The sequence below is a fragment of the Antechinus flavipes genome, chromosome 5 (genome assembly GCF_016432865.1).
Source record: "Antechinus flavipes isolate AdamAnt ecotype Samford, QLD, Australia chromosome 5, AdamAnt_v2, whole genome shotgun sequence".
Taxonomy (NCBI): domain Eukaryota; kingdom Metazoa; phylum Chordata; class Mammalia; order Dasyuromorphia; family Dasyuridae; genus Antechinus; species Antechinus flavipes.
The window spans coordinates 4509973-4527273 of record NC_067402.1 but is presented as its reverse complement, the minus strand read 5'-3'; the positions used below and the strand labels follow the sequence as shown (position 1 = coordinate 4527273).

General features: G+C 41.4%; 1 protein-coding gene across 1 annotated transcript in view; it reads left to right on the top strand.

Moving 5' to 3' along the window:
* The window catches only part of THSD7A (thrombospondin type 1 domain containing 7A), a 300913-nt gene that overhangs the window by 276207 nt on the left and 7405 nt on the right, over positions 1-17301 (top strand). The window contains exons 18-24 of the mRNA XM_052000672.1: positions 369-510; positions 2888-3003; positions 7179-7296; positions 7672-7817; positions 8381-8555; positions 12403-12576; positions 13896-13991. Coding sequence (XP_051856632.1) covers positions 369-510; positions 2888-3003; positions 7179-7296; positions 7672-7817; positions 8381-8555; positions 12403-12576; positions 13896-13991 — 967 coding nt within the window. The remainder of the gene's footprint in view (positions 1-368; positions 511-2887; positions 3004-7178; positions 7297-7671; positions 7818-8380; positions 8556-12402; positions 12577-13895; positions 13992-17301) is intronic.

Below are 17301 nucleotides of genomic sequence, written 5' to 3'. Positions count from 1 at the left end.
GGATTGTTTGAACCCAAAAGTCCAAGTTTTTGCTCATCACTGAAATAGGGGTGACCTCTCATACCACAATGAATGATTTTCAGAATGAATTCAGTAAAGGCTGGATGGAGTCTAATGGGAAGGACCCAAGAGCAAAGGAGACTGAATTCTTAGAGCTGGAAGGCACCTCAGGAGTCATTGAAGGCAACACTTTTGCAGATTAGGAAACTGAGGCTCAGAAAGGCAGAATGATGTGGCTGAGACCTGAGAGCTTGTTAGTTATTAAGAAGACTTGGGACAAGGGGTCCTAACACTGAACGGTGCCTTTCCCAGTGTATTTCCCTGAGGCAGTCACGATGCTCAGACCTTCTCATCTTCTTCCCTCCAAGCCTTGCAATCAAAGCACGTTCCGGGAGAGGTTGGCGGATCCACTCCGACAGGCAGATGAGGGGAAACCCTGCCCTGACACCATCGAGAAGGAGCCATGCGTCCTAAATACGAACTGCTTTCACTATGACTACAATGTGACAGGTGAGCAGGTGGGAGTCCATGGTGAAACAAATGTCTGTGGGTGCACTGCATCAGCCTGCAAGTAGTTTAACCCGAAACACTAGTCTTTTCCCTCTGCTTGGTTCTGGGAGAGCCAAGTACCCATGAGGGCTTGCTAAATGCAAGCCATGCTCTCCAGAAAAGGTGTGTAGGGGCTGACACACTTTCTTTGCATTGAATGATACTCAGTTAAGGTAGATACAAGGCTTTGGAAACCTCACTGACTCTAACCCTGAATTTACCCTAAGTTTGATTCCCTCCTGTGGAAAGCTCAGAGAAGGAAGACTGGTTCTCTGAGATCTCTAGGGCCGTCCCTTTCAAAGGCCCACAAAAGGCCGGAGCTTTCGAAGCTCATCTTACATTCAGCTCCTGGTGGCCATGCAAACTGCAGAGTCAGAAATCTGCCCATTTCTGAGAGAAGCGAGAAGGAAGGGGATTTTCTGGACCAATGATAAAGAACAGAGAGGAGAAATTCAGAAGTAATCACTCAATCCAATTCCACCTGGAGTTGCATCAGGAGAAATGGACTTGAGTCCTGACTTAGCCCATGACCTTGGGCACCAGTCACCGAGTCTCAGTTTCTTCATCTGTGAAGTGAAAGGGAGGGGGCAGCCTGCATGATTCAGAAAGGGCTTGGATCATGTTTCCTTCTAACATATGCTGATAGTGATAATCTGTGAAGGTTCTTAGCCCAGGGTCTTCCCCCAGAAAACTCTCTAGGACTGGGATGCAGGGAAGGTATCCGTCTACATAGGAAGAAATTCACCTGGGAGCTCTCTAACTTACTGAAGCTACAGCTCTTGTCTAAATGAATTAATCAATCTATTATCCATGCTAACTACTTAATAACACGAGGGAGCTGAACTAGATGACTTCTGAGCTCCCTCCAGCTCAAAACCTATAATCCTCTGAATTCAAAATAATAAGTTTTCCTAAAGACCTTATTTTTTGCTAGGCACTAAGTTTTCACAAAGATCATACTGTGTGCTAGGTGCTAAGTTTTCATAAAGAACATACTGTGTGCTAGGTGCTAAGTTTTCATAAAGACCTTATTGTGTGCTAGACATTAGGTTTTCATAAAGACATTACTATGTGCTGGGCACTGGAGGCAGAGATAAAAAAGACAGAATACCAAGTGCTTACATTCTGTTGGAGAACATGGTGGAGAGCAACATGGATACATGAGAATTAATATGAAATATAGCCAGAGAAAATAGTTACGTCAGCTCTCTACCAGTGTTTGCTTTAAAAGGGTCTGGCTCATTTGTTTTGCTCCGGATTAGAGAACTGAGAGTGATGAGTGAAAGTGCATAAGAAAGATTCACATCGGATGGGAAGGCATGAGTGGGCCGCAATCTGTATTACACACTCCTGAGATCACAGGTGTTGGTGCATGTTTGAAAGTAGAAGGTAAAACTTCTAACCTTCAGGGCTGTGCCAGTATGGAATGGGGTGCCTTGAGAGGGAGTGGACTCCCCTTCCCTGAAGGCTTCAGACAGAGACTGGAAAACCATCTGGTCCCATTGTAGGAGGGATTCTTGATGAGGAATGAGTTGGGATAATAGGCCTCCAAGATCCCTTCCAACTCTGAAATCCTCTGGTTCCGTGATCCCTTCATTCTCTATCTTTTTTTTTAAAAAGATGGACCCGTAATTTGAGAGTGTAAGGAATTGTCTCTGTGGAAATGCCCTGAACTAATGCTGAGTTAAGGTCTAGTTAAAGGGCTGTGAAATCTAATGCTTCTGGTAAATGTGGAAATATGTTTAGAAGACTTGGAAGTATTTAATCTATATTTCATTACTTACCGTCTAGGGAAGGGAGAGAGAAAATGGAGAACATGAGGTTTTGCAAGGGTGAATGTTGAAAACTCTCTCTGCATGTATTTTGAAAAATAAAAAGCCATTATAAAAATAAAGAAAACTAATGCACCACATGTCTTCCTGGCTCCAAGCCTGGCCCTGTCATCTCCATGTGGCCTGACTTTTGGGAAAAAAAAAAAGTATACATTCTGAAATCTGCTGTTGCTATAAAGGAAATACTACATAAATACTATGTAAACCACTTTGCTCTCTAGTTCAACATTCATATCAAACAAACTACTCTCATGACTGAACCGAGATAGCATCCATGCTTGGAGTTGCAGGCAGAGACACAGCTGTCCCCATCTCTTCCTTACCTGTAGACAGGCCCATTACGATTGGTCCCTGATGCCGACGCTGGCCTTGGTGCTGGCTTCGTGCAGGGTTGGATTATGAGGAACCTGATGGAGTCAGGAATAAAAGAATGAGCTTCAGGTCACCAGAGCTACTTAAATATCTGCTTTGAGGCCTTGTGTGCTGACGTGCTCTCCTCTCTGTAGACTGGAGCACTTGCCAGCTGAGCGAGAAGGCGGTCTGCGGGAACGGCATCAAAACAAGGATGCTGGATTGCGTTCGCAGCGATGGCAAGTCCGTTGACCTGAAGTACTGTGAAGAGGTGGGTGGATACTTTTCTCTAATAACTCAGTTCATGCTGAGCCAAGTGACCTGCTCACCACACGGTCCCTTGCTGACAGATGTTTTTTTTTTTTTTCCCTGGGCTACTCACAGACTACCGAATGCCCCTTGGAACAAGATTACACCTGTCACCACTGATTTCTTCCCATCATTTCCTCTAGTTTCTCCTGCATGAGGTTCAACAAAAATGCTAATGAGCCTCTCCTGAGTAAAATGCTTGGAGACCAATCAGCAATCACAGGAATAAAAACAGTAAATCTTATTCAGGGCATTTATTGGGTTTTTAATTGGATGGGAATTGTGAGCAGTGTGTAGGACACCCGACAGTGTCAGTCATGCTTACTGTGGGCTGCTAAACATTAATCATATGTCATCTACGTGTATAATTAGGTATGACTTTCTAATCTCTAATCATGTGAATGTAGGTCTTTGCATCTGGCCAAAATAATTTAAAATCAAGAAGTGGAGCCCATCATTAGCACCAAGAAGACATAGTCAGATCCTCCCCACCTCCTGGCTTTTCTGTTTATAAAAGCTATCTTTTCATCTCGAGATATTTTTGAGGCGGATACAAACCTAGCTGTTACCTTTCTTCATTTTACTAAATAAGGAATGACTTCTAAAGTGAATGACTTCTAGACTTTACCTACTTGGAAGACATTCCCCACATGTCTGAGGATATTAGGATCATATTTAGAGTCAGAAAGAATCCTGAAGATCATCTATCCCAACCCATTCATTTTACATAGAAGGGAACTGAGCCCAGAGAGGTTGTTATTTATCCACATCAAGATTTGAATCCAATCCCTCTGATTCCAAATCCAGCATACTTTCTATCCCACCACAATAGACCGTTGACATTTGCCATTTCTAAATGCAGATATTATTTCAACTCCCTATAACTTAAACAAGTGGAATGACAGCTTTAGAAAGAATGGTTATTAAGAAGACTGGTTTATTGATAGTTAAAGTCCACCTCCATTGCCTCATTATGGTATGAAGGTGGTTCAGTCAGTCTCATTTTTAAGTATCTATTATGCACCTAGAAGTTATCTAAGATTGAAGCATGAGGGGTACCCAACTGCAGCAAGTCTTTCCAAAGCATAGGCCCATCATCCAAAGAGCAACTGGACTAATTTCAGGAATCTGATCACCAGAACAAGGGACGGATTTGAAATATGAAATGGTCATATCTTCTAAGCGATAGAGGGATGTCATTAGCTTTGGTGGAGGAAATGGCCACTAGATGAAATCCCAAATCCTTTAACTACTGAACCACATGTATACCAATGATATTTATTTAGTAACAATCTTCTTTAAATAATGTGATTGCTGCCTTTTATTTCTACCACACTTATATTTCCTAGGTCTATCCTCCCCCTTTCTTCTCAGAGAGCCATTCTACATAACAAAGAATTAGAAGTAAAATAGAAAAAAAAAATCAGCAAAGCCAACACATATGAGCTATGGTCCCTGAGTCAGATAAATTTGAATTGTGCTCTTTGTATCATTGTAGCAAAGGCAGGGAAAAAAGCATGACAAAGGAATGGAATTAGAAAGCAATTGTCCATCAGAGCTTGTAATAAAGATATAAAGATTCAACAGTTCAGAGAACTACCACACACCTGCATAGGTGTATACATCACACGTGTGTGTGTGCAGACACACATCCACACACACACGCACACACACACACACACACACACACACACACACACACACTTCCTTTTTTTAATATTTTATTTTATTTTATAATAACTTTATATTGACAGAATCCATGCCAGGGTAATTTTTTTAAACAACATTATCCCTTGCACTCGCTTCTGTTCCGATTTTTCCCCTCCCTCCCTCCACCCCTTCCCCTAGATGGCAAGCAGTTCTATATATGTTAAATATGTTGCAGTATATCCTAGATACAATATAGGACACACATACACTTCCAAAGGCTTGATTGCTTGCCTTCTGCAGAGACTTGTTCTCAAGCCAAGCATAGTAGCTAACTCCTGCTGTTTCTCCAGTCACCTGAAAGATAATGGGCTAGATCCCCAATATGGAGGAAAATGAAGGTTAACAGCATGTAGTGTTACCTCAACATCCATAGGCCTTTTCAGACATTAATACAACTGACAAATGGAGTTTATTCTGCCCCATGTTTTTTTTTAACATAGTAATATTGTAAATCCTAGAGCATTATATTAGTGGTTGGTTTTTATTAGTAATCCCAGTTTAAAAAGGGTTTGTTATCTGCAGGGAAAAAATATGCAAATAACATATATACATACAAACTCAATCTGCCTTAGTTCCTCATGTTTTTAAATGCTGGAAGTTTCCAGTGATGAAAAATGGAACCAGTAATTCCAGTTAAAAGAGACTCATGTGAGTTGCAAACACCTTGATCCAACAGATTTACACTGAAATACATTGAAACAAAATCTTGGCCAAAACTCATATAATTAACCTGCCATTAGGAGCAGTATTGTTTCAAAGAAGAAATCTTTCTCCTCTTGGATAATATGATTTTAATGATTTCCACTATCCTTTTCTAGGAATCTCCTCACTTTGTTTCTTTTAAAATGGAAATCTTGGGTGAGCATTTGGGTGCTTAATGCTGCTCTCAAATGTAAGAATTATCCCCATTTTACTGATGAGAAAATTAATGCTAAAAGAGGTTAAGGAGATAACCTTGCACACAGCAAGTGGAAATTGGAGGCAGCATTTGAACCCAAAGCTTTTTTCATTCTACATATCCATCATTTTATCCATCCATTATACCATCAATATCATGATTACTTAGCCCTTCATCTTTGGCTGAATCCCCATGTTTCCTAAGACGCATTGAACAAAGGTGAATTTGGAGTCCTCCTGCATCAGCAAGGGTGTTATTTCTTCTCTCCACTGAGAAATAAAGTGATAAGACTCCATAATGCTGCTTAGTCTTTTTGTGCCATTTCTTGACCTGTAGAACAGCCACCAAGAGCTTGGGTTGAGGGTAATACTAGGGTCGGATGGTACTAGTGTGAAGAGAAAGTTCAGAACATCAGGAATGTTCTAGTTCATCTCTGTACCATTTAATTGCTAAAGACATATGTTGGCTTCTATACCTAGCAGGAAAGATAAAGTGCCTTTATTCTAAGAATATAAATCAACCTCAGGATCACAGGTAGAGAAATTCCCAACAATGGGGTGCTCACATTTCCTGATGTGTTCACACAGATGCAGCTTCCTTCAGCCTGCTCCCTTGATCTAGCTCAGCTTATTCTCAATGTTCCATTAGTCAAAGTCACAATGTTTGAATAACCTATTGATTTGCTTTATGCAGGACACAGAGCAATGATGTCTCTACTGGCTCTCTATCATTCATCAAATCTAATGCTCCCTTGTTTCTCAGAGCCGCAAGGTTCTGTGTGGCTCTGTCCACAGCCACCTTGCCTCTGGCTCCCTGAGGCTGCTCATCCTGCTCCCCCTTCCATCAACTGGGAGGGGCAGAGGGAATATGAATGGGCCCCTTATAGATGTTCTTTGACTCAAGGAATATGCTGAGAGGTTCATCACAATGTCATCAGAGAGAAAAAACCATGAAATCACAGAATGGAACATTGATAAGGAAAAGACAAAGGGGCAGCATCTTTACAGAGTTGCCATAATTCTTGAAATGCCTGGTAAATGGAGGTCCTGGGTGAGCATTTGGCTGCTCAATGCTGCTCTCAAATATAAGAATTACCCCCATTTTACTGATGAGAAAATTAATGCTGGAAGTATCTGTCTACAATGCACCCTGGTATTCTGTCTCCAGGCTTGAAGAACTCTTCATGGTGTCCATTATCACCCACTTCCATCTACCTGGGAATAAACTCCATCAACAGAACTTGCCCATGAGATGCCCCTGAGTCCTCCTAATTCCTTGTGAGCCCACAAGGAAGGGTGTGTGTGTGTGTGTGTGTGTGTGTGTGTGTGTGTGTGTGTGAGAGAGAGAGAGAAGAGAGAGAGAGAGAGAGAGAGAGAGAGAGAGAGAGAGAGAGAGAGAGAGAGGGAGGGAGGGAGGGAGGGAGAGGGAGGTTTTGGTCAGTGTCTCTCTTCACTTCAGCAAGAATGAAACTATATAATATTCAATGTAAAATACTGATCCCTGATTTGTGGGCCATTTCTTTTTTTCAGCTCAGCCTGGAGAAGACCTGGCAAATGAACATGTCCTGTGTGGTGGAATGCCCTGTCAACTGTCAGCTTTCTGAGTGGTCACCCTGGTCAGAGTGTACTCACACATGTGGCCTGACAGGTGGGTACCCCATCAGGACCTCCTTTATGCAAGAAGCTCTCCCTCATCACTGTGCTTGCAAGCTGGCTGGCAAGTTACTGTACAACACTCAGCTGAGAGAGTCAGTTGTATCCTGCAGGATAGAGACCCACAACTAGAATCAGTAAGAATTAGATTCAAATCCCCCTTCAGACAATTACCAATTGTTGCCCTCCTTAATAGCTCTGATATTCTATTTCCTCAATCATATAATGGGAATTAAATATGTGTGAATCCCACATCAAAGGGCCATCATGAGGCAGAAATAAGACCTTAAGTACAAAGAGCTTTGCAAACTTTAAATCTCTGCAGAAATATTGGTTATTATGATTAAATTGCCTAATGTGTCTTTTGAAGGAAAAATGATTCGAAGGCGAACGGTAATTCAACCCTTCCAAGGAGATGGCAGACCTTGTCCTGTGCTGATAGAACAATTCAAACCTTGTCCAGTGAAGCCCTGCTATCGATGGCAATATGGCCAATGGTCAAGCTGCCGAGTAGAGGTAAATGCATGGGGAAAGTGGGGTGGGAGTAGATGCACATTACCTGTAAGGGTCCTGCAATTGGAAATTTGACAGGATATAGGTGGCATCTTAGCAATATGAAAAAGTGGAAAGGTAGCTGACTTTAGAGTCATAATGCCTTATTTCAAATCCTGTCTCTGTCGTTTATTACCCACATCACCTTGGGTCAGACTTTACCTGTCTGGACTTAAGTTTCCTCTTCTATAAAATCAGGGTCTCTGAGTTCCCTTTCAGCTCTAAATCTATGAGCCTTTAATTTTAAGTATTTGACCATGGGATAACCCTTAATTAGCCCTGCTATTGAACTTCTCTCTTGTGCTAGAACCATTCAAAGACTAAGAGAATCATCTAAATGAGAATTAACTTTCAGAAGAAATCAAGAATCTACTTTGGATGCTGTCCCTAGTGCTGAAATAAGGATAGCTGTTCATTCTGTTCATTCATTGCTTGGAATCTGAAAAAAAAGAGATGATTTAGGACTGTGGGACCAATGAGAAAAGGGATTTTTTTCTTTTAATTTATTTTCCCTTCCTCCTTTCTAGGATGCTCACTGCGGAGAAGGGACCAAAACCAGAAATGTGTCTTGTGTAGTGAGTGACGGATCGGCAGAGGATCTTGGCAAGACTGTGGATGAGGAATTTTGTGCAGAAATCGAGCCCGTTGTAGATGGAAATAAGAAGATGGTGCTTGAGGAAACCTGCACACAGCCTTGCCCTGGTAACAAGGACAAGATCATTATAGATGCATGGGTTTTAAAAGCTAGGACAACCTCAGAGAACACCTATTGCAATGACCTCATTTTATAGAGGAGAAAACTGGGATGTTGGGATAGAGTTAGCTTTAGTTTGAAATAGACTTGTCTTTTTTTGTCCCGATGTCCTATTCCTTTTTCCTGAGCCATTTGAGAGCCCATTATTCTGGGAGGTCTTCTCTAGATGCAGTGAAGACTTCCAAAGATCACCTCCCCATTTCTCTTTATGTGGTTTTCTTAATCACCAACATGCCATGGCTTTTGCTTTTGTTTTCAATGTATCTTACTTTTTTTCAATGAACAAATATTTATTTTTTACCACTGCCCATCTCTCCTTTCATGGGGAGATGGAGAGAGAACCCCTTGTACCATATCAGCATAGCCAAGAACTATTTCCCCCAAATGTGTGGCATGTTCTGCAGAATCGACCATGACAGCAGCACAGGACTTCCTTTCTTCAACAGGCAGCAGGGTATAACCTCACCCATCATCAGATAGGACAAGGGGGAAGGGATCATCAATGTGCCCACAACTGGAGTAGTGAACATGAGAGGAACATGCTTAGGTGAGCAGGTCTTCAGGAAGCTGACACAGGTGCTATCCAGCCATTCCTGAAGTCCTTGTAGATGCCTAAAGACTACTCAGAGCTTGGGCTTTGCTGACATATGCTCCACGAAGACTAGGTCAATCCATAGCCCAAGGAGACATTAGAAGAAAGGTGGTCCCCAGGGGAAAGGAAGGATCTACATGTGTATGAGTGTGGTTAAATATACACACATACTATTACTTAGAGTATCCTCCAGACATAGCTTCCTGGGTTATCCTGGACTCAGTGGCACTCTTCAAAATCTTGAGATAGCTCAATTTTTAGGCAATACAGTACAGAAGAAAGAGCACCAATTCTGGAGCCACAGGCTTTGGGTTTAAATCCTGCCTCTGTGTTTATGGTCTATACTGAGCCCAAGTCACTTGTTGTTTCTGAGCTTTAGTTTATTCATCAGCAAAACAAACAGGTTGGATTGGCAAGCCTATAGGGCTGCTTCTATCTCTATATCTGTGATACTGTGGTTTTATAAATGAAATCACACCCTCTTCATTTTGTCCCTATATAAAGTAATCAGGCAATAGGCCTGAAGGATTCAGAGAGGCAATAAGAGGATATAGTGATCCCTACCAACCTATCCAAGCCCCTTACTGGACTGGGTTCAGAAAAATTTAATAGGACAAAATCGTAGTCTAGCCATTGACCCTGACAGCACTAAAACAGCCTTCTAGGCTGGGCTTTGCAATAGGACAGGAAGGGGAGATGTGCTTCCCATTTCTGTGTGGTTTTTCTGAAGGAATCATGTCCAACCTGATTCCTGTGGGATCAGCACAAGATGTGAGCCTAGATTTCTGCAATCTTGAATAATCAATTCAATGTGGTTGGCTCCACCAGGGGCCTAGATCTGTTTGTTTTCCTTTGAATCGTACCTAACCTAGCTTGTACCACATGACACAGGACCCTCTAACATGGAATGCCCTCTTCAGAGAAGGTTTTTGCTTTAGGAGTAAAGCAGAACTGAAGTCGCTCAGAAGAAACACGAGATACACATTGAGAGAAACATCCCAAATGGTTACAGGTGCCACACTTGGACACACTAACTTGACTCAAACATACTGATTCATTTTTGGTTCTCTTCAACAATAAACGACAACAACCAAACCGAACCTAGCACTTCATGCTGACGATGATCCAATGCCAGCCGGGTCTAGAGTCAGAAAGACATCTTCCTGAGTTCAAAGCAGTCCCAGTGACCCTGAGCAAGTACTTCACCTCATTTGTCTCAGTTTCCTCATCTGCAAAATGAGATGGAGAAGAAATGGCAGTATTTCTGCCAAGAAAACCCTAAATGGGACAGGAAGGGTCAGAGCACTGAAACAACTGAACTACCACCAGAGACCTCAACTAAGTATCTACTCTGTTCAGAGCCCTAGGCTTAATGAATGTCATTTAAAATAGTGATTGGGGAAAGTACAATGCAGTCATCACCATAAAAAAGTATCTGGGGAAGTTATTTCACTTATATTCACTTTTTTCATCTGTAAACCAAGGGAAATGAAATGTGTCCTTCCACTCTCTCAGGAGAGTTATGAAGATCAAATGAAAGGATCTCTATTCAAGAGCTTTCCAAACTCTGTAAAACAGTTTACTAAAGTGGAAGAGATTCCCTTTTTGGATTATTTAAGAGGCAATATGGTATTTACAGAACAAATGCTGGGCTTGGCATTCAGAAGATCCAGAATTGATCCTGATGGCTAAATTTTTACTTCTTAAGGATAATTTTATAGTTTCTGATGCCAAAAGCTTGGTTCCAGCCTGGTGGAATAATCCTCTTGATTTCAATAAGCTCAATACACATAACCATTTGTATTTTTAATGATGTGCCTTTTTTAGTTTTCAAAATACATGCAAAAATAGTTTTCAACATTCATTCTCACAAAATCTTGTATTCCAAAGTTTTCTCTCTCCCTCCCCACCTCCTCCGTTCCCTAAACAGCAAGTAATCCAATATAGCAATTTTATATCTTCCAATATGTGCAGTTCTTCTAAACATATTTCCACATTTATCATGCTTCATAAGAAAAATCAGATTGAAAGGAGGAAAATGAGAAAGAAAAAAGCTAATAAGCAAACAACAAAAAGAAGTGAAAATACTATGTGCTTTGATCCACAATCAGTCCCCACAGTCCTCTCTCTGGCTGCAGATGGCTCTCTCCATCACAAGTCTATTGGGAGTGGCCTGAATCACTTCATTATTGAAAAGAGCCATATCCATCACAGTTAATAATCATATGACATATTGTTACTGTATACAATGTTCTCTTGATTCTACTCATTTCACTCAGCATCAGTGCCTGTAAGTCTCTCCAGGTCTTTCTGAAATCATCCTGCTGACTGTTTATTACTGAACAATAATATACCTTAATATTCATATACCATAACTTATTCAGCCATTCCCCAGCTGATGGGCATCCACTCAGTTTCCAGTCTCTTGCCACTACAAAATGAGCTGCCACAAACACTTTTACACATATGGGCCCCTTTCCCTCCTTTAAGATCTCTTTGGGATATAATTCCAGTAGAAACAGTGCTGGATCAAAGGGTATGCACAGTTTGATAGCCCTTTGGGCACAACACATAACCATTTGTACAATGCTTCACTGCTTATATTGAGTTCATATGGATGTCATCCATGGTGAGATTTTTTTATTCCAGTCTTGGATAGTATCCATTTCATACGCTCTACCCAGTGTAACCAACTTATGGTTACATTGAACAATCTCAGTGGTATTGACCTTTCATCCATTCTTGCTTTGAGAAATGATATAGGTGGTGATAATGGTGATGATAATGATGTCACCTATTATTCCCTACTCTTATTTCAGCTCTTTACAATTCATAAATATATAAATATTTTACATCAATAATCTACCTTAAAAACATTTCCTAAATTGGAAAAGGAAGAAATTAAAAGATGAATGAGAAGTTATACTATATCCCTCCCTCTCTCCTTTTTTTCCCTCTCCTTTCCTTGCTCCCTCCCTCCCTCCCTGTCTCTCTAACATTCTCTCTCTCTCTCTCTCTCTCTCTCTCTCTCTCTCTCTCTCTCTCTCTCTCTCTCTCTCTCTCTCTCTCCCCCTTCCCTCCCTGTCTCTCTCTGTCTCAGATCTCTCTGTCGCTCTGTTTCTCTCTCTCTCCCACCAATCCCCACAGACATGCATAAATATGTATATTGCTTTGTTTATATTGTAAAACTTCTGTTTTAACAGGTGATTGTTATTTGAAAGAATGGTCAGCTTGGAGCCTATGCCAGTTAACCTGTGTCAATGGAGAAGATCTCGGCTTTGGAGGAATCCAGGTCCGATCTCGAGCTGTGATCATCCAAGAACTAGACAATCAGCATCTTTGTCCAGAACAAATGTTAGAAACCAAATCCTGTGACGGTGAGTGTTGGTCTCAAGGAGGAAGCTTTCCCGCCACAGCCCTTGCTCCAGCAACTGCAGCTGATTTAGATTAACCACAGTCCCTACGCTCATGGAGGCCAGCCTTAAAAATAAGTCATAGATCCAGAACGTTCAATAAGATATGACCTCAGAGTGCCACCTGATAAATGAATGTCTTAAAAGAAGTCTACCCTACAGGTGAGAGGTAATCCAAAGTCCAGGCTGCATGAAGGGAAACATTACAGAGAAACATACTTTAAAGTAGGTTTAGATTTTCATATGTCAGAATTTCTGAGGCACAGGGCCATCAAAATGGTGGACCAGGCATTTTCCCCAGTTCTCATAAACTCTAAAAGACATTCCCCAAATAGCAGTAATTTTTCAATTGTAGAGCAACCCAGCTGAACACAGGACAAAAAGAACCCCAGAATAGCAAAGTCACCATGAATTAACACTAGAGATGGCTCATTTTTATAATTCTTATTCTGCACCCTTTCCCATTAGTTTCCATGCTCTAGGAAGAGATCCCTCAACCATGGTTTGCACTGAGACCTATACCAGGTCCCTTCTGCAGAGACTTTGACAACACACTTTGAGGGAGTAGGGAATAATTCAGTATCTTCTTTGTAGTCCAACTCTTAGATTGGGGATCCCCCAATCTAAACTAGCTGGGTCAGACCTGTTTCATCAGAGGTTACTCAGGGCAAAATTTTGTGCCACCGAGTATTAAATTTGTTAACATTAAGGAGACAGAGGCAAATTTTAGCCTCACCTTGGAGGAAAAAGTAGCAGGAAATAACCCCCAACACAGAGGAAGAGGACAGAAAGTGAGCAATAGGGGACTCTCTGTACTAGAGTGGGACATTTCTACTAGTGTTCATTCTACTAGAAAAGCCAGAATGCCAATTTTCTGGAGACAAAGATAGTTTTATTTCTTTTTATCCCCAACACTTAGTACAGTCCCTGCCACCAGGCAGATATTTAATGAACGTTTGTTGATTGATTGATGATTGATTATATGTTGTCTCATCCCAGTAGAATGTAACCACAGCTTGAGGGCAGGAACTCTTATCATTTTTATTGATAGCAGTGCTTTTGGTGTGAATGCCCACTGCTTAGCACAATACCAAACATAGAATAGGTGCTTAATAAAGGCTTAGTGATTCACTGCTGTGTATTCTTTTTTGTAGACATTAGTATCATCCCAGGTGAGTGTAAGCTTTCTGAAGACAGGGAGTTTTTCCCTTGTTGTCCCAGCACCCGACATGACGAATACATTGTTGTTGAGTGAGACTGATTCCTTGATTTTGTATTCCCAGATGGTCAGTGCTACGAATACAAGTGGATGGCCAGCGCATGGAAGGGGTCCTCTCGAACAGTCTGGTGTCAAAGATCGGACGGCCTAAATGTAACAGGTAAAGTTCTTCCTTCCTTTTGTTCTACTAGAAAGCAGGCTCCCAGGTCATAGGCTTTCTTCTTCCAAATGGAATGCATGGAGTGAGCCCAAGCAAAACATGAGAAAGGAAGCCCATGGGTCTGACTGTCCAGGCTAAACACAAATGCTCTCCTGTTTTCTTTTGTAGCACATCATCTCCTCCCTCAGATTCACTATTCTGTTCTGCCTCCTACGCTTGATACATGTGCCCAGTTATAATTCAATTCATTAATTAATTAAAATGCAACTCTACTTTAAGTTCTTTTTTTAGAAAGTGATATTGTGGCAGCTAGGTGGGGCAGTGGATAGGGCACCAGCTGTAAAGGCAGGAGGACCCGAGTCCAAATCTGGCCTCAGACAGTTAACACTTCCTACCTATGGACTCTGAGAAAGTCACTTAACCCCAGATTCCAGAGAGAGAGAGAGAGAGAGAGAGAGAGAGAGAGAGAGAGAGAGAGAGAGAGAGAGAGAGAGAGAGAGAGGAAGAGAGAGGAAGGAAGGAAGGAAGGAAGGAAGGAAGGAAGGAAGGAAGGAAGGAAGGAAGGAAGAAGGAAGGAAGGAAGGAAGGAAGGAAGGAAGGAAGGAAGAAAGAAAGAAAGAAAGAAAGAAAGAAAGAAAGAAAAAGAAAGAAAGAAAGAAAGAAAGAAAGAAAGAAAGAAAGAAAGAAAGAAAGAAAGAAAGAAAGAAAGAGAAAAGTGATATTATATATTTTTAAAGTTTACAGAACTTTTGCCCTGGACCTGTGATTTTACTAGTATAGTTCCTGGGGTAGGTGCTGCCTTCACTCATACCAGGGCAGCTGCCTCATCCCTTTTCTAGCTTTAGAGTTGACTGAAGTTCAGAGAAGTTAACACAATTGGTCACAATTAAGCAAAAGTGGGTCTAGAAATACTAAGTCTTCCTGACTCAGAGGCTGGCCCTTTATTTACTACACATCCCATAGAGATATTTAGAAGAATAAAATGGGAAGGTTTTAACGGAGAACATGTTCAGATGACTTCTTTCCTCTAGATAGACATTCAGGAATCATATGAGAGAGCAGTTTGCCCTGTCTGGCAGCTTAGCCCTAGAGTTCTCCAGGCTCCCCAGAACTCTAGGACACCAGCTGACAAGAATCTCTGCATTCCGATGCAATGATATATGACTGGGGAGAAAAGTAACCCCACTAGTCCACTCTGCAGCATAAAAAAATTTCCTTTCCTAAAGGTCATAGTCTAGTGACCAGGTTTTACAATTGGACAGATGATTTTCAGTGAGAAGTAAGGGGGCTCAGGGCTCAGAATGAAGGAGGCAAAGATAGGAGGTCTTCCAGCAAAACCTTGGCAAATACCAGGTCCTAGTGAAAGTTTTGCCCTCATTGGTACAGGGGATCAGAGGGATGGAGGGGAGTTTTCCTGTCTCCTCAACTTGACAAGGCCAGAGCCTCAGAGAAGATATGGTTAAGGATCCTATTTTGAATCTTCAGAGCAGAATTAGTAGTCTCTCAGCCCATGCTATTGGGTAGTAAGGTCATTTTTTCCCCCCAAAGATGGGCCAGATCCTGCGGACTTGTTCTCTCTGTTGGTCTAGCTCTAATCATGATGGAGTACGCAATCCCAAAACATAGACAGATACATGACTGAGATTGGGAATAAAGAGATTTCCCTTTCTCTTTTCTGAATGTATCATGAACGAAATTGTCAGTCCACATCGTTTACTCTTTCCAGATACTATGATGATTAATTAGCTACATACATAATGCACATATATAAAAAGAATGGTGATCAGTGATGGTCTGTACCTGCTCAGTCATAACTTGACTTCATCAGTAGCTGCCCACAGCCCAGTAATGTTGGGCCAAAGTATAATTAAGTGAACACTGCCCTCAAAATGGAGTCAGGAAAGGAGTTTGGCAGGGTTCCCCCAGAAGAATTCTCTGTGATAAAATGGTTAGTGTTCACATCAGCAGAAATAATTTGTAAGAACCTGGGCATATTAATTGATCAAAGATGGACAGAAGCAGCTACACCCAGAGAAAGAACACTGGGAAATGAATATAAACTGCTTGCATTTTTGTTTTTCTTCCCGGGTTATTTCTACCTTCTGAATTCAATTCTCCCTGTGCAACAAGAAAACTGTTCAGTCCTGCACACATATGTTGTATCTAGGATATACTGCAACCCATTCAACATGTAAAGGACTCTTGCCATCTGGGGAAAGGGGTGGAGGGAGGGAGGGGAAAAATCAGAACAGAAGTGAATACAAGGGATAATGCTGTAAAAAATTACCCTGGCATGCGTTCTATCAATAAAAAGTTATTAAAAAATTAAAAAAAAACATTATTCTAAATGCTTTTCAAAATGGTCATACTATTTCACAACTTCACCAATAAAAAAAAACCTGGGCATAATGGTTTCCATCTACACTGGGCAAAGTGGCTTCTATCTATACTGGGCATAATGGCTTCTATCTACACTGGGCATACCAGCTTCCATTTGCACATCAATGTTCAGCCAACTTCTTCATCTATCTTCTAGAAAGAACTCCATTTAATAAATTAAATGGACAAATACAGGCCTCCTAACTCCTAATTTTTCTAGATGGTGATTCTTGTAGCCCTTAGAAATATCATTTTTGTTTTGCATTTGGACTTAAAAATGTTAATGAACATTTAACCTCAACAGATTAGTGATTTCTAACTATGATGAAATTCATCACTTGGGCTCTTGTGCTGCTGGGAAGAGGAGTCCAGAACCAGGTTTTAGAACAACTGGAAAGTATTGTCATTATTCATAATCAGCTTATCATCAGTCACTAAGCTATTGGTCACTATATGTTAGGCTCTGAGCCAAGCATTGAGGTCACAAAGAAAGGCAAAAAATAGTCTCTACCCTAAAGGAGTTCATAATCAAATGGAGGACACAACCTATAAAAAGAAAACTAGTCAGATCCAAGTTACACGCAGACGAAGTGGAAAGTAGTCTCATGGAGAAGGTCTCGGTAGTTGCTGGGGGGAGGAAAGGGGAGGAGAGAAGACAAATGGAATTCTTTTTTCCAACATTATAGTGCTAAAATCCAGACATCACGGGGAGAAGACTCTTTAGCATAGCCAACTCATCAATGTAATTACTCCATGACATCTGTTCTCATCACAAGCTCCACCTGTTCATAACTCTGAAAAAGGCATCCCCAAGGACCGGAGCATTCTGGGCTACAGGAATTAAGGGCAAGGTTGAAAATCTCAAGGTATTCCAAGTCAGGGATATCACCTTCTTGCTATGTTTTTCCTGCCTATACATCTGCCCCTCTGA